Source organism: Papaver somniferum, chromosome 5, assembly GCF_003573695.1.
Source record: "Papaver somniferum cultivar HN1 chromosome 5, ASM357369v1, whole genome shotgun sequence".
Classification (NCBI taxonomy): domain Eukaryota; kingdom Viridiplantae; phylum Streptophyta; class Magnoliopsida; order Ranunculales; family Papaveraceae; genus Papaver; species Papaver somniferum.
In genome coordinates this window covers 126501414-126523227 of record NC_039362.1, presented here as the reverse complement: position 1 = coordinate 126523227, position 21814 = coordinate 126501414, and the positions used below count along the sequence as shown (strand labels likewise).

General features: G+C 36.1%; 1 protein-coding gene across 1 annotated transcript; it reads left to right on the top strand.

Moving 5' to 3' along the window:
* Positions 1-16708: 16708 nt before the first annotated feature.
* Positions 16709-18829, top strand: LOC113279563. Its single transcript, XM_026528249.1, has one exon. The coding sequence runs from the start codon at positions 16709-16711 to the stop codon at positions 18827-18829; it is 2121 nt and encodes a 706-aa protein (XP_026384034.1).
* Positions 18830-21814: the final 2985 nt, after the last annotated feature.

The window sequence follows — 21814 nt, the reverse complement described above, 5'->3', positions numbered from 1 at the left end:
GCCATGAAGTCCTTGAGCTCAACTACACTTTTCTATCCTAGTCCGAGACTTAGCTATATAGGCTAGAAATCAAGACTTATAGTTTTGATCACTAACATTGACAAACATGCTTGAGATAGCAACGCATGCGAGGTTGACCGATCTATGCTCTAACAATCTTCCCATTTGTCAATTTTAGTGACAAAACTAATAATACATATGGAATACAAAAAAGATAAACTTTAGTGACTCCTATTCCATAGTCTAATCTTCAACGTTCCTTTAAATCTTCGTCCTTCCAAGTACTCCAATGATCCCAAAGGTAGTAAGTTTAGCACCATCGTTGTTGAAGATGCGCAGCTATAACAATGAGAGAAATTGAGATTCTCGATCATTATTATACAGTGTCATAGTATTATTATATAACATCAAAGTCCAATTATATCACGACTTTAACAATAATACTACATTGATATGTATCACTCCCCCTTAGTCAATACTCCATCTCGATCATGGAAACCACTCCCCCTTACACAATGATCTGAAAACCATATGTATTTGTAGTGTGAACTACAATATTTCTCCCCCTTTTTGTCAATAAAATTGTCAAAGGTACAAGAATGTGATCATAATGAAATTTCCACAAGAGACATTTCATGACCAAAAGAAAAATACATACCAACTTAATTTAGATGCAATCTAATAGCCGAAGCTAACAACATTCATAAAGGAGTTTTAAGATACAAGATAACCCCTATAAAATTCCACAGCCGCACTCCTCGCAAGATATTACCATTAAGCACAAGTTCAAAAGAACTCTCCCCCATTTGATGTCATTCCCGAGAGAACAACAAGAGCGACCTTAATTTCGAAAGAAAAGAAGGTTTTTTTATTGGACACCAAAAACCGTAGGAATGATTTTCTATATCCAAATCTCAACCAAATTAACCACAAGTAAACCCATGATTAATTCAATTGGAATACACAACTAAATCAAACCACAAAAGTGACCAATTTAATTGAAAGTGCTCAACATAAGTAAACTCACGGAGCTACGACAAAGTCAATCACACGGAGATGACTAACTTAACCGTTCAAATACTCAACATAAGGAAAACCTTACTGAATATATGACTACATTAACCAAAGAACATGATAGTGTAGCCGTTCATATACTAAACACAAGAACTTGTGGAATATATGAAAACTCAACTAGATTAATTACAAGAGAGCCTATAATTAATCTAATTGGAATACAAACAACCAAACTAATCACCGAAGTGATCAATTTAATTATTTTAGGCTCAACATAAGAGAACTTATGGAACCCCGACTCAGTTCATCATAGAATACGACAACCTTAACCGTACATGTACTCAACATAAGAAAGAAGTCTTATGGAGTACTAACTAAATAACCAAACTAGTTGATTAATTTAGTTTCTAATGCTCGACATATATCATCTTATGGAACAACCAACAAAGCCAAGGTAAATCGACTTAGTTGTAAGGTGCTCAACATAAGACACACAATGGAGCCTTCACGGTAAAACATAATAAAATGGGTCAATGAAGATCAATACCGTGGATAACATACAAGGATCTGTTCTATTTTCCATCATAACGACATAATAGACTTTATCCTTATCGAACAAAAGATTTTATCCTATTTTCCATCAAATACATGATTGCATAGGCATAACTTTTGTAAATGTCAAAAGTTCATTCGTCCTTTCATCAATACGTATACCGATTCATGAATGACTTTACTTTTGACTGCAATATGGGACCTTTAAGTTCACGGACGTAAACAACACATATCCCATAAAAATATTGCAATATCACAAACCATTAAAATACTGCAATAAACATCATCCTCCAAATATTTGTAGAATTAAATACTAATAAACCTAAAAAATAACATAAGAAGATGGAAAAAAAATAGCTATGTGAGTCACAATCATCGCTATTCAACGCACTAGTTATTCTTCCAACTAATCCAAAAAAAAGACATCCTAGGCGACAATTCCTTTTAGAAATTCATCATCATTCCCGAACTCCTTGTTGTCAACAGCCATTGGAACATACGGTTCACGAAGATAGGAGTTTATATCAACGAACTGTCTTGGCTGATTGTGTCGTACTAGGGCTCTCTGAATTTCTAAGGACTTTGACACAAAAGATTTTATTTCACGAATCTCCTTTTTTACTTCCTTCAACTCATCAAGAACATCGGAAAACTTCTGAGAGTTAGAAGGCATAGCCCTGGGATTTCTTGTATTCCTTCTTTTTCTTTTTAGGGACTTAGAAACAAGAGATTTTTCTTTTTCCTTGATTGAAGATTTAACAATCATGTTGACATCCTTTCCATCTGACATGGTGCTTTGAAAACAGTTATAAACAACTGGATTTGTGTGATTGAATCACCTAACTCAACAAGCAATCTTATATAGGATATCAAAAAGGAAAAATGAATGTAGGGTTCGAAACCTATTGACAGGTTCGTATACGCCCAACTCTAAAACCCTATAAAGAGTAGAATTGTCGATAATAACCCTTTATTTTATTTGATAGACAGAAAATAACAAATCTAAGAAAAGAAGGAAAAACTTTACTGAAGCCTGAATCAACACTCAATCTTGTCTCTTTTCGATCAGGAACATGAGACAAGATTTTCCCAACAACACAATCAAGTTGTGTTACGATGAACAACGATTTGTCCATCTTTTTCCTCAAGGGAGGAATCTTCAGACTTCTGTCTATCAAAACGATTCGACCATACTTTATTTTCAAATGGTCTTACTATATCCCTGGAAACCAACTTCTTAGAAGAAGATAAGATCCTACATACCTCGGCGGTCTTCTGAGCAAGATTCAGCTTCCTTGCTAATCGATTTTCTCTTCGTTGAAGTTTGCTGGCGTGCCTTTTTTGGTGCTTGTACTTGTAACACCTTGATAGTTCGTGTCCCTTGATCGAACAAAACGAGCACGTCAAACTTGGATAGTACTCAGGCATCTGAGATGTGCAAGCATCTAGACATACATTAGATCCTGAAACATTACTGACAGGGTTTCCAGTTAGAGAATCTTCCAGCTTGATTGGGTTTCCTTCTTCTCCGAACCCATTGAGGTTGATATATGTATTGTTACAAGTATCAAAATCGATGTTTTCACCAAGGAGCCCTACACTTGATTTCCTATCTTCATCGTAATCATAGGTTTCAGACATTTCATCAAGTGTTACAGCTAGACCTTTGTTCCCAGTGTATTTTCTACGATTTGGACATTCGTTAGAAAAATGGCCAAAACCCTTACACTTAAAGCACTGAGGCATGTCCTCGTCATCAGCCTCGTCAGCATCCCTGTTTTTAGGAGGTACGCGACCATGAGGTTTGTCTGATGACCTAGGTTTGTCTCTTGAAAACCGTTTACTTCTCTTAACCAGAAGATACCTAAACTGTCTTGTGATCAAGGAGACCGACTTGTCAAGGTATTCATATGAAAAATCATTCTCAGACTGATCATCCTCAGAGACATGAACACTTTTACCTTTGGCAAGTAATTTAGTGCTCTTCTGTGCTTTAAAGGCAACATCCTCACCGACTTTGGATGTATGCTCATGGTCAAAGATCTTTAGCTTCCCAACCAAGGTGTTTCTGGAAAGATTATTGAGGTTATTCCCCTCAAAGATGGCATGCTTCTTAGACTCGTATCTAGATGGCAGCGATCTGAGAATTTTCATCACAATGTCATTTTCAGGAATAGTCTTACCCAGATGCGTTAACAATTTCAGACACTTTGTGATTAAACTTATCAAATGTTTCTTCATCTGTCATACGAAGGTTCTCTCAATCGGAATTAAGGTTTTGAAGCCCAGCTTCCTTTTCACTGGAGTTTCCTTCAAATACGGTATCTAAGATATCCCAAGCATCTTTAGACCTAGTGAAATTAGACATATGGTGTTGAAGACTTGGGGAAATTGCATGTATGATAGCATTTAATCCTTCAGAATTCTGCTTTGCAGCAAGGATCTCGGCAGCATTATATTCACCAATATTCTTGGGAACAGTTCCGTCTCCAGGTGCAACAACGGGCGCATCATAACCATTCACCACATATACCCATGATTGAAAATCACGCGATTGAAGAAAAGCTCGCATATCAATTTTCCACCACAAGTAATTGGCGCCATCGAAGACTGGTGGTACGTTAATAGAGATAACACCTCTGTCCATAGAGTCAGATCGCTACAAACACAGACTGATGAGGTCTTAAACGTGTTTTCCAGCTCTGATACCAATTGAAAAAGCGGGGGTCTAACAACAACACCCAATATTTCGCTTAGCAATCTGTATGGACTAACTCCGAAATACTTTGCTAGAGAATCAACTAAACAGTCAGACTCAAACTAGATAAAAGTATCTCAAGGAGTTAATATCTCTCTCTTGATTTGATTTTTACTCAAGCTAAAAACAATAGAGAGTCTTTATCAAATACAAGGAATACTTGGATGGTGCCAAAGACCAATGTCCAAGGATCAATCAATATCAATCAACAACCAAAGGTTGGATTTCCAATTGATGATCACGAACGCACAACATGTATTATTTCAATTATATAAAATATAATGCGGAAAAGAAATAACACAAACACCAGAAATTTTGTTAACGAGGAAACCGCAAAAGCAGAAAAACCCCGGAACCTAGTCCAGATTGAATACACACTGTATTAAGCCGCTACAGACACTAGCCTACTGCAAACTAACTTCGGACTGGACTATAGTTGAACTCCAATCAGTCTCCCACCGATCCAAGGTACAGTTTTACTCCTACGGCTCTGATCCTAACAGGATACTGCGCACTTGATTCCCTTAACTGATCTCACCCACAACCAAGAGTTGTTGTAACCCAAAATCACAGACTTGATAATAAACAGATCTGTCTCACACATAAAAGTCTATCAAAGGATAAATTTGTCTCCCACGGCTAAACCCTAGGTTTTGTTCCGTCTTTTGGTATAAAATCAAGGTGAACAGGAACCAATTGATGATCCGGTCTTATATTCCCGAAGAACATCCTAGATTAATCAATCACCTCTCTACAATCCTTCCTGACTACACAGACGGTTTGTCGAGGAATCACAAACAGTGAGACGAAGATGTTTGTGACTTCTTTATCTTGCCTATCAGAGAACTCTCACGATCTCAAGCCAATCAATCGATTGTACTCGTACGATAGAAGATGCAAGATCAGATCACACAACTACGATAAAGTATTTTCGGTCTGGCTTCACAATCCCAATGAAGTCTTTAAGTCGTTAACCTGATTTTAGAGAAGAAAATCAAAGGTTAATGGAGATCGACTCTAGCGGGCGCACTAGTAGCACACAGACGTGTGGGGATTAGTTTTGCACAATTCTAGATGTCTCCTTTATATAGCCTTCAAATCAGGGTTTTTCCTTAGTTACAAAGCAATCATTATTCTTAGATGAAAACCTGATTTAGATTCAAGCTAATATTTCTCAACCGTTAGATCGAAAACTTAGCTTGTCACACACACTTGGGTAGACGTTTACTGGGTTCGTGAAAACCATGCCCAAACATGTACGTGTATGTTGGTTCAACATAGTAACCCAAAAGATTAACCATATGAGCATCTCATATTAACCTTGTTCTTCTTCACCATAACTATTTCAAGTGACTAAAATGAACTAGTTAAAGAGTTGTTCAATTGCTATGAGATCTTATGTAACTACACAAGACACAATTGAAACAAAGATGATTCGATTCGATTGAATCGGCTCATGAACATTATAGCCACGGTTTGCATAAAGAAATCCTTAGTAATTTAATTTTTCATGTTCAGAGCACATCTTTAGATCATAACCTCTTAAGTTCACAAACAAGTTCGCGGACTCAAGTTAATCGGTTGAGTTTTCCAAACTCAGCAGAAATTTTTGGAAAGAGAACTTCCGCCAGTTCGCGGACTGAGTTCGCGGACTACGCAAACGAGTTTCAGAAGATCCCAACTGAAATTCTCGGTCGGGAACTTCCGACAGTTCGTGGACTGATCAAATCCTTGGCTTTTCTGATCATCGGTGATTTATCAAAATCAACATGATTGGAACAACATTCATCAGCCCAAGACAAGTAAGAGGATACACCTGTTTTAGTCACAGCATTGAGCGCGAACGTTTTTCCTGTGTCAAGATCAAGAATTTTTAACTTTTCCTATCAAAGTGTTTCTGGAAAGTGTATCGAGGTTATTTCCCTCAATGATGGCATGCTTCTTAGAATCGTATCTTGATGGCAGCGATCTGAGAATTTTCATCACAATGTCCTTTGCAGGAATAGTCTTACCCCAAGCAAAAGATGCATTAACAATTTCAGACACTTTGTGATTAAACTCATCAAATGAATCTTCATCTTCCATACGAAGGTTTTCCCATTCGGAATTTAGGTTTTGAAGCCTGGCTTCCTTTTCACTGGTATTTCCTTCAAATACGGTTTCTATGATATCCCTCGCATCGTTAGACCTAGTGCAATTTGACACATGGTGCTGAAGATTTGGGGAAATGGCATTCAAACCGTCGGAGTTTTGCTTTGCAGCAAGTATCTCAGCAGTGTCGTATGCGCCAATATCCTTTAACACAGTAACATTTCATACTGCCACAACGGGAAAATCATAGCCATTGACTACATAAACCCATGATTGAAAATCACGCGATTGAAGAAAAGATCGCATAACAATTTTCCACCATAAGTAGTTTGAGCCATCGAAGACTGGTGGTACGTCAATTGAGATAGCACCTCTGTCCATAGAGTCAGATCGCTACAAACACAGACTTTTGAGGTCTTAAACGTTTTTGCCTGCTCTGATACCAATTGAAAATGCGGGGGTCTAACAACCTCACCCAATATTTCAATTAGCAATCTGTATGGACTAACTCTAATATACTTTTAAGAGAATCAACTAGACAAACACACTCAATCTAAATAAAAAGTATATCCAGGAGTTATTATCTCGATCTCTTGATTTGATCTATACTCAAGCAAATAGCAATCTGCGAGTCTTTATCAAATATACGAGAGATAACTTGGATGGTACCAAAGACCAATACCCAAGTGTCAATCAATTTAAATCAACAACCAAAGGTTGGATATTCTAATTGATTGATCTTAACGAACAACCTGTGATATTTCAATAATATAACAAAATATAATGCAGAATAGAAATAACACAGACACCAGAAATTTTGTTAACGAGGAAACCATAAATGCAGAAAAACCCCGGGACCTAGTCCAGATTGAACACCACTGTATTAAGCCGCTACAGACACTAGCCTACTACAAACTAACTTCGGTCTAGACTGTAGTTGAACCCCAATCAATTTCACACTGATTCAAGGTACAATTGCGCTCCTTACGTCTCTGTTCTCAGCATGATGCTGCACACTTGATTCCCTTAGTTGATCTCACCCACAACCAAGAGTTGCTACGACCTAAAGTCGACGACTTTAATAAACAAATATGTATCACACAGAAAAGTCTATGATAATAGATAAATCTGTCTCCTACAGATAAACCTAAGAGTTTTGTTCCATCTTTTAATAAAATCAAGGTGAACATGAACCAATCGATAACCCGGACTTATATTCCCGAAGAACAACCTAGAATTATCAATCACCTCACAATAATCTAAATCGTATGGTAGCGAAACTAGATATTGCGGAATCACAAAGGATGAGACGAAGATGTTTGTGATTTCTTTTTATCTTTCCCTATCGGAGATATAATCTCAAGTCAATTATTCAATTGAAATCGTACGATAGAAAATGGCAGAATCAGATCGCATAACTACAAGAGAAGTAGTTTCGTCTGGCTTGGCAATTCCAATGAAGTCTTTCAGTCGTTAACCTACAGGGTCTTGAGAAAAAACCTAAGGTTAAAGGAGAACTGATTCTAGCAAAACCAACTAGTATCACACATGAGGTGTGGGGATTAGTTTTTCCAGTTGCTAGATGTCTACTTTATATAGTTTTCAAATCAGGGTTTGCAATCTAAGTTATCTTGGTAACAAAGCATTCAATATTCACCGTTAGATGAGAAACCTGATTTAACCAAGCTAATATCTTTCAACCGTTAGATCGAAACTTAGCTTGCACACACAAATGAAATGTATTTCATTTAGGTTTGAGTAACCGTACCTAAATGTGTAAACTTAGTTGGTTCACAAATAGTTAACCAATGGTTATCCATATGAGCACTTCATATTAACCGTATTCATCTTCTTCACAACTAGTTCAAATGACTTCAAAAGAACTAGTTGAATAGTTGTTCAGTTGCTTAGGTCTTTATGAATAGACATAATTGAAACAAAATCGGATTGATTCACTTGAATCGATTCATGAACAATATAGCCATGGTTTGCAAAGATTGCATTCCTTATTGATTTATTATTTAAGTTCATGAATTTCCGATTTGAGAAATATAACTAGCTTGGGTACGCGTACGGGTACGTGTATCATAGCTACCGGAATTGAGTTTAAAAACTCAACAGAAATTTTTGGTCTAAAACTTCCATGGGTACGCGTACCTAAGGTGACTGGTTTACTAGTTTGCAAGTTTACAAACTCAGCAGAAACTTTCGGTTCGAAAACTTCCGCTGGTATGCGTACCAACCTGTCTCCTTCACTAATACCGTATGCACACATATGCACACACTTGGTTTTCACATGTATTTATACACTAATGTGCGAACACACTATATATGCTTATATCCATAGTTGGTTACGTAATCTCAACTCTACATTTCGATCACTGAAAAATTCTTCTATAATGTTATAACAGTCGTTATTCACAACTATCGTCATCAAAGTTATTTTCAAGATTGAAACCTCAACATGACTTTTGTCACGGGTAAAGATGAAAAGTGGTTAAAGCGAAAGCTTACCAACACATATTTCGAGAAAAAGATAGGCGAGTAAACTCAGCTCGAAATAACAAATGTGTATGTATGAAAACTATCATACTTATACGACTGTCTCAAGAGTAGGAGATATAGAGGTATACTTTTGAGTGATAGATAAGTTAAGTCTACACATACCTTTTAATCGTATGAAGTTCCACTGGTTCCTTGAGTAGTTCTTCATCTTCGTAAGATGATCGCCATGGAGTCTAGAGTTCAATTACACTTAACTTTCCTAGTCCGAGACTTTGCTGTAAGTAGTCTAGAAATCAAGACATATAGTTTTGACAACTAAACTTGACAACCATGCTTGAGATAGCAAGCAATTCTCTAACAGCATATAAACCGGTGTGTCTATAAAACACACACTATGGACACACATATACTAGCGTGTCCAATAAAACTAACTTTTTAGCCACGCAATGAAACCGGCGTGTCTATAAAACGTCCACTATGGACACGCATACTAGCGTGTCTAATAAACCAACTTTTTAACCACGCAAATAAACCGGCGTGTCTATAAATCGTACACTATGGACACGCATACTGGCGTGTCTAATAAAACCTACTTTAAAACCACGCCTTAAATGGCGTGACTAATTGTTTGGACACGCCTTAATAGGTTACCGTGGCCATAGACTGGTCTATAAACACGCCATCAAAATTTTTAAAGTTAACGTGACTAAGCGGTGATTCTTTGACACGCTAATGGCCATGACGTGGCTGAAAGTACCAAATTTAACACGCCTATAAAACATGGCGTGTCTATAGGTAGAAGTCTACCCTTTAGACACGCCAAAAGAAAAAAAGTGTGTCTAGGAAATTTAAAACTGGCGTGTCCAAAGGCCAAAAATGGACTAGTGATATTTGGTTCCACATATAAGTAAACCATAAGCGAAAATGACGAAACCAAAATTGGTTCCATCAAAGACACTAAAGTAAAAAAAAAAGAAAGAAGAAAACACCAACAGATTAAGTTCCAACCATAAGTAAACCATAAGTGAAAAATGAGGAAACCAAATTTGGTTCCATCAAAGATACGAGAGTAAAAAACACAGACATAGTTTTAAGATTGAACCGTGAATAATCAAGCGAAAACAATTGGAAAAACATATGAAACCTAAACCTAATTATGCTACAAACAGAGAAAAACCTAATTATGGATAATCAAGATAAAAAAAGAAGATGAAACCCTAATTATGAATCCACGAAGAAAAAAAAAGATGAAACCCTAATTATGAATCCACGAAGAAAAAAATGATGAAACAACAAATTATACATGAAAACCTAATATGGAAATTTCTCTGTAACCCAAATTTGATTTTTCTCTCTTTAAACTCATAATTAAGATTGTATATATGTGTAGCCCAAATCATAAGATTAACAATTTTAGATTAACAATTTTAGATTGAATTTGTATTTTCACATTTTTGGTAGGACTAAATTAGCTTTACTTAATTAATTTTTATTAACAAAAATATCATTATTTAGCACTTTTCATGGTCAATTAGGTTATGAAATTTGTTAGCACTTTTCACGGTCAACTAGCTACCACTTTTACGGCAAGAGCGAGTATCTTATAAACCTAAAAATTAAAGATTTATTACAAAAAAAAAAAAGTCTTGTTTGTTGATTCTTAAAAACAAAACGAAAAAACGTAAGACAAGTAGTTTTCTCTCTCTTACTCAAAAATTGATCAACCTAGAAACAAAGCTCGCCATAAAATTCCAGATTTTTTTTGATATTGCCTGATTTGTTCTTCATAATTCAAAACATCAGATTCACTATATAAAAGCAAATCAGGTAATTAAACCACCTATTTTTAATGGGATGTTATCCAGGGACGGACCCAAGAAGTTTTAATTTTTTCTCAGCCTGGGCTAATAGCCTTGATCCAGTATAGCATTTCAATTTTTAGGTTGTTGGGCTGTGACGACTACCTGGGCTAAAACCCGGGTTAGCTCAGCTATAGGTCCGTCAGTGCTATTATTTATTTAGGTTTTTCTCTCTTTTCTTTTGTTTTTGTTATCTGAATCTACAAGAACAACTTTAGACTTTCGAAATTGATTTTGATTTAAAATCAAATTAGGTTTGAATTTTTATATTGTTTCTTGCTGTTCTTCTTCAACTCTTTGTTAGTAATCTTAAAATAGGGTATTTTGATATATTTATTTTGATGGATTTACTAGGGATTAAAAAAAGTGAAAAATACAAATTTCACATTTTTTTTGATGTGAAAATTATGTTTTTCAAATGCTTTTTTTTGAGTTAAAAGATGAGTTTTCCCTTAATTTCAAGTGAAAATTTATATTATCATTGTGTAAGTTTTTAATGAAAATTTATGTTTTTATTATTTTAAGTGAGATTTTGTGTTTTCAACTCTTTTAGCAATGAAAAATTGAAATTTTGTTTATAACGGTGATTTTTCCTTATAAGCTTAAGGATGTGATAATTTTCCAGCAAAAAATAAATTCATCAGAGAGAAAAAAAATATTTTTTCACTTTTTTTTAATACGAAAGAAAATTTCATAAATCAATCAACCTTGTTGTACATGAAGTTTCCTTTTAATAAGAGAGTCCAATCATAATGATGGATTAGACACCCAACATGTTTTCATAGGCCTGTTAATTGCATCTTTAGCTAATAACAGCTGCGGAATTTGTATCTCTGGGTACATATTTATTCACCTATTTATTAAAAGAACTAAGACACTCTAAACAATCTCTAACAATAACATTACTCTTCCATTTGATAGTCCCAACTTTTCCATTGAGAGCATTAATTGATAACATTAAGACAGTCACATTATTCTTTTTAATACTCCCTCCGTCCCACTCCTAAGTGACCTATTTGAAATTTGCACAATTTTTAAGGCAAACAAGTAAAATATTACTTTTAAGCATTTTTTATAATTATACCCTTATGAATAATAACTATCGAAATTTAGAAATGGTTTACCTCTCAAAATACTCCACGGATGTTCGCAAACTTCATACCATTGAAAAGCATTTTAAAACACCTACGTAACGAATATAAACATGCCTATCAAATTATGCATATTTCGTATATTCTTTATAATTAACTAAAAGGATAATCCCGGAATATCTCATTGTTTAATGATATAGGTCACTTATCATTGGGACAAAATCCAAAATCAAATAGGTCACTTAGGAGTGGGACGGAGGGAGTAGCATTAACAATCTCTGGGTTCAGTTACATATTTTTTCACTCTTAAGAAGAGTGATTTTAGGTAAATCGTTTAGGTAAGAGACAGTTTAGGAAGGTGGACTAAAAACAAGGCAGAAAGAGTAATTTTAGGAAAAATATTAAGATACAAAATTAGTTTCCAAAAATTTGAATAAAAGATTAGTTTTGTAAGGAATTTTTAGTATAACTGATTTTGGGTTTTAAATATATGATATCTTGATGGTGGGTTCCTAATATAGAAAAATTCAAAATTGGGATAGAAATATTTTTCCCCTTTATTTATTTATAGGTTAAAGTAAAATTTACAGTTAATCAAAAGAAAAATCACAAACAACACCATTGAATACACAGCACCATTGGGGAAACATCTATAATACACAACACCATTGGGGAAACATCAATTAACTATGACACAGTTGCCTTTTTGGTATGGACAAAGAGTGGCCGGGATGGAGTCTGGAAACACAACTAAGGGATCTGATTTAGTAGTCCAACAGTGACAGATCTTTGCCGTTCGTTGTGTGTTTATTGAGATCTTCAGCCGTCCTTTGTCTTTCCTTTTTACAAGACTGGTCTTTTTTGCCATCCACCGTCAGTTGTCCTTGGGACATATCTGACCGTTCGCTGTCTTTCTTCAAAGTTGAAAACCGCTCCTCTTTTGTAGTTCCAACGTGTCACAAGCTCCGGTTTTTTATCCTACAATCAAATGTGTCTGCTGTTAGGATTTACACTTTTGTAATTTTGAAAGGCTTTTGAAAACCGAATGGTAGATAGTTATCCAAAACCTAACCAATATATAATCACCCTTAACCCATGATTATGTCAATAACCACTTCCAAATCTCTTCTATCACATTTTCTTCTCCATCCACTCTTAACATCAGTAACTTGCCTTAATTCTCTTGCTCTTTATTTCCAAGATAGAGAGGTTTTTCAACACAGATAATGGATTTGTTTCCCTAATTTCCACATTGTATTTGTTCTGTTGATGTTTATGATGGTTCACTAATTCCGACTGAAGAAAATGGCAAGGTATGCGCAATCAGGATTTCGAGACCTGATCTATTAATTGATATTGGACCGGTTTCGGATAATTTTGAAGAGTTTAAAGTTTTTCAAGTCAAGTTAGATATAGATTTTTAGACATCCATCCGCATCCGCTTGCTTTGGTTTTTTAAATGGAAGTGCATTTTCTTTTCTTTTCAGTCAATATTAATTTAATCTTTTTTGTGCATGATAGCAAGCAGAATTGGTTTATTCTTTTCTCTTCAGTTTATCCACTTTGCTTTTTTATTTCAAGACCCAAATGCAGGTTTGCAAGTAGAATTGGTTCATTTTATATACTTTCCAGTTTTTTTTCCTTCTTAGTTTGAAGACGCAAAAATGGATTTTGCTAGGGAGAAACATATGACTGCATCTACGGAAGCCACCATTCAAAAAATGCAGGAAACCGTAGAGATTAAATAGAAGTTTGTAATTATTTATAAGGTTCTTTTGATTGCAAAAATAACCCAATTTTTTGGGTGCATGCACGCTGAAGTTCTTCACCAATTGTGCACAGTGCCCGGCTATATTAGTTTCGTTACAATTAGAGGGAAGCTATTGTGAAGATGTTTCTACTACACAGTACATAACCCACAAATCTAGAAGGAATATTGAGCATGTAGACGGAATCTTGGGTATCAGGTAGGAAACATACGTCTCATTATTAGTGGGTGTTTTGCAGAAAATGGGTGTTTTCCCAATAAGGCCATTTTCATATGAAATTTTAGTCGAAAAGTTCACCATGGTGTTTAATCTTCACCATTGTCGGAAAACACCAATAATGTCATATTTTTAGATGTCTACCATTTTAGCTTTCTGACTGTCATATTTTTAGATGTCTACCACTCTGCTATAGACACGATTGCCTTTTTGGGAGAGAAAAAGAGTGGCTTAGAACAATTACATGAATCCATATTTGTTGCTGGTTTCTTTTTCGTTCTCAATATGAGTATTGTATTTAGCCAGGAACTCTTATGGTGTTATACATTTGATTTTTAAAGGAAAATTTTTTCGTTGAAGTTTGACGATGCAGATTAGATCATAAATTCAACATTGAATACAACCAGTGTTTGGAGGAAACCAAAGCCGAAGATCACGGTTTGATCATAAAATTTGCAGCGTAAGTTAACTAAATTCAATAGCTATCTACCGTCCATTGACCTATGTTGGTTTGTATTCATTAAGTGTACATAAGTGAAGACTGTTGGGTGAAATCCCATCTAATGATAATTACATTTAAATAATGAATCTGGTGGAACAATTATTGGACCTTTTGACCGTCCCGTTTTAGTAACAGTTGAAAATTCAAAATTCAAATTAAAAATAAATCTGAAAAACTAAATAATCAATAACTGTTGACACCCACTACCTTGCAGTTTTGTGGATTTCCAGTAGGGAGCAGTTCCAGATAATGCAGTTTTCTTGAGATCATTACTCTATAAATACACTGATTTGGTGCGTTTATATCAAATTTTTTTAAAAGTTCGTGCTGTGGAAGGTTTAACATGTAAGTAGAAGTCAGTACTACGGTAATTATTTAACCATTCTATTGATCCATCGGTTTATTTACTGCATTACGAAATCTTTTTATCATGCATCTTTTGTGCCCTCTTCTATTTGCTTTCTTTGATTTAAGCTAATCCAGTTCAAGGTGAGCAAAAAAAAATGAAAAACGGAAATACCAAACGGTGCTTTAGTAAATGGAATTTTTTGGGTGATCAAATTCTTGGATGAAAGGTACATTGCAGGAGAAAAATACTATCATTCACCAACTCTGATCTAATGATCAATGACGCAAAAAAGAAGTTCACCAGTTTTTCATGGTGGGAGGCACTAGGATCGTCCGCTATCTGACTAGAGCATATTTCAGAAAATAAAAAAAATTAAAAAATTTGATTATTAACTATAAGCATTTGTTCATGAATGCAGGAGACACACGAATCATGAAAATCAAGGAAATGATGGAGTTCACGTGTTCCATAATGGTCATAATTTGGCGACCCGACCAAATGTATGCCTAGATTCTTTTTTTGTTTTTTAAAGTTGTTTGTTTTATATTGTTCAAGTTTTTGAGTTTAACAATTTCATGGATTGTCAGAGGAGGGTATCGGGACAACAACGGAGGCGTGCAAGAGAACGTGCAGAAGACGAAACAATAACCAACGTCAATGCAGATGTACGGGATCATCGCACAGGACAACCACAACATGCAGAAAATTGTCTTGAAAGAAGGCCAACAACATTGAATGAGTCACCAGTCCAGAGGCGCCGACGTAATACAGAAAGTGAACATCACGCAGAAGATCATCGTAGCAGAGAGATCCAAGTAATGTTCACATTATAATATTCTACATAGGAAGTTTTGTAGCTGCGATCAACAATAATTGTGCAATTTGAAATTCAAATCACATTATTTTTAAGCTTCCACATGGTCCAAGGAAAAGGACGACAAATATAGGAATACCAAACGAAGCTACACATGCTAATGTATTTTTCGGCCTTTAAAGTTTAACTAAATACTATTTGCAATATCCTTGGACAAACAAACAACTCTAATGTTCCTAAAAATGATTAAAAAATCACAATTTTTTAGTTAACCTACTTTAATATCTATGTTATCAGCATCAATCAGTTGCATATTGCGAACGACATGAAAATTTGCATAGTGACACAGCAGCGGAACATCACCAGCGGTGTGTTGCTGCGGGAGCACCAACGACGCAAAATATATATCTAACATCGCCAACAACATATCGAAGATCAGAAGCCCAGAGGCGGCGCCGTGAGAAAGAAAAACAACTCAAAGAGATGAGAGAACAAGAACGTCGTGAAAGAGAAGCACAAAATGAAACGGAAGCAGATGCAGAACGACGACGAATACTGAAGGGAAAGGGAAAAGTTGTTTGCGAAGAGGTGCGTAGATACTCAGTAACGTGTTTGTCAAACTTGGGCACAACCATTTTAATATTTAATACTTTGATTTCCAAAACTGTAGAATCCTCAACTGAAACGGATGCGATCAAGTGGAATACAAATTAGAGAAAGGGAGGCTATGCGCTCAAGTGGTATACAAATTAGAGAAAGGGAAGATACACCATATGCACATGAAGATGCAGAGTCTGGCGAAGAGGTGAATTAAAAAATTTACATTTTACACATACACAATTATCATTTTTAAATTTTAAAATATAAAAATATTCGTGCGATGACAAAATTTACAATGCAGACGGCTATATTACATAGGAGAGTTGGTGTCACATCAACCGATCAAAACATTGAAATGTAAGGATTAATTTGAAAATAGAGATTGCATTAATTTATTTATTTTTAGTTTCGTCTAAACTAGATTCCTATTTCTCACTATGCAGGCCGTCTGTTGGAGAAGATGATGTTGTGTCAGATGATTACGAAAATGATGAAGTAGATTACGACAGTGATGAATTATGTGATACAACTACAACTGAGAACCGGGGAGCTGCTCTTACTACTGATGTGCGCCATTTTCTGGGACAAATGGATGTCAAATGTCATCATTGCGGGGCGTTGCACTGGATGGCAGAAAAACTCACAAATTCGTCTTTAATAAACCCGAAATTTGGAACATGTTGTCTCCAAGGAAAAGTTCTCCTACCGTTACTGCGTGAACCACCTATAGCATTCAGAGAATTTTTTGACGGAACCAACGCCGAATCAGTATCTTTTCGGACATATATTCGAGAGTATAATGCGGCAAATGCATTTACTAGCCTTGGATGCAAACTAGATACAAGAGCTTTGAAAGGGAGAGGTCCGAGACCTTTCTCAATACATGGGGAGTTGAGACATTTAACCGGCGGTGTTTTACCAGCTCCGTGGACTGAGAGGAGGGCGGTTTACTCCCAACTGTACATCTATGATCCAGCTTTTGCATTGTTTGTCCGTGGAGAACGAAATCCTGAGTTAAATATGAATGTCCTACAGACAATTCAGAATGCTATGCTCCAATTCAATGTTTTTTATACCAAGTATCGTCAGGCTTATGCAATTTTGGACCAGATGAGCCCGATCGACCAGAATATCAGAGTTTCCCTTCAATATAACAAGTCAACCGATATTAGGCGTTATAATCTTCCGACAGCAGATGAGATTGCGGTTATCGTTCCAGAAATAACTTATAAGGAGACTGGGGTGCGAGATATTATATTGCATTTGAGAGAAAACAACGGGTTGAAACAAATTTCGGAGTGTCATCCGGCGTACTTGCCTTTACATTATGTTTTACTATTTCCTTTTGGTGAGCTGGGATGGTCACCGACAATGAGGCAGTGGGATGCAGTCACCCAAACATATACGAAAACCAAATTATCTCAAATGGAGTATTACAGTTACCGCATATTTGAACGCACCGAAGAATATTCCACCATCTTAAGAGCCGGAAAACTATTTCAAGAGTTCTTAGTTGATGCATGGGAAGCGACAGAGCAGAGTAAGTTGGCATGGCTCAAATTCAACCAACCAACTTTGCGTTCTGACCAATACAGTTGCATTGCTGATATGACAAATGCCGATTTGAATCCAGGTGATAGAGGTAATCCTGTTATTTTACCATATTCACACACTGGTAGCGGAAGGCATATGCACGAGATATATCAGGATTCGATGGCTATTACACGTTTTCACCACCATCCAGACATTTTTCTTACAATGACTGCAAACCCAAATTGGCCAGAAATAAGAAATGCACTTATTAGCAATCAGAGTGTCACTGATCGTCCTGATTTGGTGGCTCGAGTTTTTGAGCTGAAAAGAAAAGCATTGATGAAAGAAATAAAGGAAAAAAAGGTGTTCGACACGGTTGTCTCCCATGTTTATACAATCGAGTTTCAGAAACGTGGGCTACCACATATGCATGCTCTTATATTTTTAAAAGATTCGGAAAAAATTCGTACGGCAGACATGGTTGATAGATTTGTTTCTGCTGAATTTCCTGATGAGAAAAATGACCCAATACTATTTGACGCCGTAAGCAAATGTATGGTTCATGGTCCATGTGGAGAACGAGATCCAGGTGCAGCATGTATGTCAAAAGGAAAATGTACGAAAGGATATCCAAATAAGTACACTGACACAACAACTTTGGACGAGGGTGGGTATCCCAGTTATCGTTGTCGTCGGGATGTAATAAAAGTAACTGTCAGAAACAACAAAAAGGCGTATAATATAGATGTTGTACCCTATAACCCGCATCTCTCAAGAATGTTCAATTGCCACATCAATGTTGAAATATGTGCAGGCATAAGAGCTGTAAAATATATTAAAAAATACATTCATAAATGGGGTGACCGAGCTACGATGGTTTTGAGAGAACATGACGAGATTCAACAATATATTGATGCAAGGTACATTGGACCACCTGAGGTTGTATGGCGTTTACTTGAGTACCACTTGCATGAAGAATATCCTGATGTACAGCGGTTGGCAGTTCATTTACAGAATAAGCAACGGGTTGTTTACAACGCAAGGAAATCAATGAACTCGGTTATACGAACAACACAAGAACATAAGACGACTTTGATGGGTTATTTTGAATATTATGATAAAAATCCTACTGCCCCGACCTATACTTATAAAAAGTTCCAGCAACACTTTGTATGAAGTAAAAAGGCTAAAGAGTGGAAAATTAGACAACAAGGATTTGCAATTGGAAGAATGTATTTTGTTAGCCCTAACGCTGGAGAGTTGTACTACTTACGTATGTTACTCACAACTGTTAGAGGTGCTAATTCTTTTGAAGACTTGAAGACTGTAAGTAATGGAGACGTAGACGAGGTGCACAATACATTTCAAGATGCATGTATTGCACTTGGGATTTTAGCACATGATGGAGAATCAGAAAAATGTCTTCAAGAAGCAGTGGTTATGCAAACTGGAAATCAGTTGAGGAAACTATTTTGTATTATCCTATCGCAATGTAATCCATCAAGACCGGAGGTGTTGTGGGCGAAATTTGGAATGAATATATGTGATGATCTACCACATAGATTGCGAACAAGGTTTAACATCCAGAATCCAACAAATGAACTGGCAATGGATTACAGATTATACCTGTTGGATCAACTGCTTCAACGATCTGGAAAAAAACTAGAAAAATATGAATCAATGCCGAGACCAAGACATGATTGGGGTCAAATAGTAGGTAACAGATACATTTGGGACCATAGACAACTTCAGTTTGCATTAAGTGATTCGGTGATTCAGTCAGATATTGAGAAATTGAATGTCGCACAACGTTCGGCGTACAATGCGATAGTGGATTCTGTGAATGATCGCAATGGACGAATGTTTTTTCTGAATGGCAGTGCAGGGACTGGAAAAACTTTTTTGTACAACAAAATAGCAAGAAGATGTCGTAAAGATGGAAAAATAGTCTTAACTGTTGCTTCATCTGGTATCGCTTCACTACTTCTTGATGGAGGTCGAACGGCACATTCCACTTTTAAGATTCCATTTGAAGTCCAAGACGATAACAATATTAGTATTAGTAAAGACTCGGATTATGCCCAGCTTCTTAAAGAAGTAAGATTGATCATATGGGATGAAGTTTCAATGCAACATAGATTTTGTGTGGAAGCAGTTGATCGCCTACTACGAGATATTTGCAGTGATGACAAACACTTTGGAGGTGTAACAGTCGTCTTGGGTGGAGACTTTAGACAGACTTTACCAGTGGTCTCGAATGCAAGTCGAGAACAAACTGTTGGAGCATCTATAAGAGGTTCATTTCTTTGGGATTACATTACTGTCTTGACGTTAAACCAAAATATGCGATTGGAGCAGGAACCGGAAAATTTGGAGTTTGCTGACTACTTGCTTGAGGTAATGAAATTTCATTGAATAAAACTATATTTATCGTAGACATAGCTATTTTAAATCCGATTAATTGGTATGTAGATTGGAACGAACCCTAAAAAGGTTTTTAATCTGCCATCGAGAATGGGTAGATGTCAAAACATGCATGAGCTAATATCTTAGGTGTATCCTCTATTGGTAATGGACGAACCGATGTCACCCGAATACTTAACCGAGAGGATCATTTTATCTCCACGTAATGAAGACGTCCATAAGATTAATATGGATGCATTAGAAAGATTACATGGGGAGACTTACACGTATTTTGCTGCTGACAAAATGATTCGGGATGATCATGGAAGGGATTCAGATTTTACAACTGAATTTCTCAACAATTTAATTCCACCAGGAACACCTCCATTTAAGCTAGACCTCAAAATTGGATGTCCCATTATGTTGCTGAGAAATCTGGCACCGAAAGAAGGCCTTTGTAATGATACAAGACTGGTAGTGACGAGGTGCGGACGACACGTGATTGAAGCTAAAATCATAACTGGAGAAAAAGCTGGTGAAGTAGTATTCATCCCTAGAATAACTTTTCAACCTTCATCTTCAGAGCTAAACATACAAATGGAAAGACGTCAATTTCCCATACGCGTTGCATATTCGATGACTATTAACAAATCCCAGGGACAATCGGTGAAGTATGTGGGAATTGATTTACGTACTCCAGTATTTAGTCATGGTCAGCTATATGTCGCATTGTCCAGGTGTACTGCTGCAAGGAGAATTACTTTATTATTTCCAAATGAATCAAATGTGTCTTTAGATCCGGTAACAAAAAATGTAGTGTATCCTGAAGTATTACTGTAGAATTTGATGCTTCTTTTAATTTTAAAAGAAGTAATGGTACATGTAATTTTTAATATTTCTTTAGATTGGATGATTTTATTAGTTTGTTACTTTAGTATTTGGTGAAAAACAAACTCCCAGCATAAAATATCTCCAAGGCTTGCACCAATCCGTATTTGGTGAAAACACGACTAAAATTAAAACAACAACACGCCGAAGGCGTACGAGAGGTTGAGACCAGGCCGAAGGCCTGGTTGATACCCTAGTCTATATTACGGAAACGTAGTTATATCGGGAAATCCAAAAACGAACGGCGACGAACGGCCCACCTCACGAGTAAACGAAAATCAAGGGTTGTCTTTGTCCCAAGGCAGCCCCACTTCTATATATATTATATATATATAACGGGATATCTAAGGGCCTGTTTGGTAGTGTTTTCCAAAACAGTTTTCACTTTTCAAAAACAGGGAAAACAGAAAACGATGGGAAAACGTGTTTGGTAGCAGTTTTTCTAAAAACGTTTTTTACCCATTTTTTGTTTTTGAAAACACCTAAAAAAAAAACGAGTTTTCCTCGTTTTCATTTTTTCCTTCTTCTCCTTCAGAAACGAGCGGAGAATTTCCCAGAGGAGGGTATGATTTTGTTTCGATTTCTTTTAGGCTATTAGTGAATCTCCCTTTGTAGTAATCGGGTGTATGATTTGAAGCAGATGGGTTGATTGATTTGGTATCAAGTTCTAGGGTTTGCATCAATTTTTAGGTATGAATATCTATTTCAATTTCTGGGTTGCATGTATGATTTCTTTTCGATTTCTCTACGATTATTAGCTAATCTATTTTTGGACTAATGGGTATATGATTTGAAACAAATGTATTGATTGATTTGGTATACGGTTATTAGAAACCACCATTCCTGCATCTTTTAATTGTTTGTATGTTA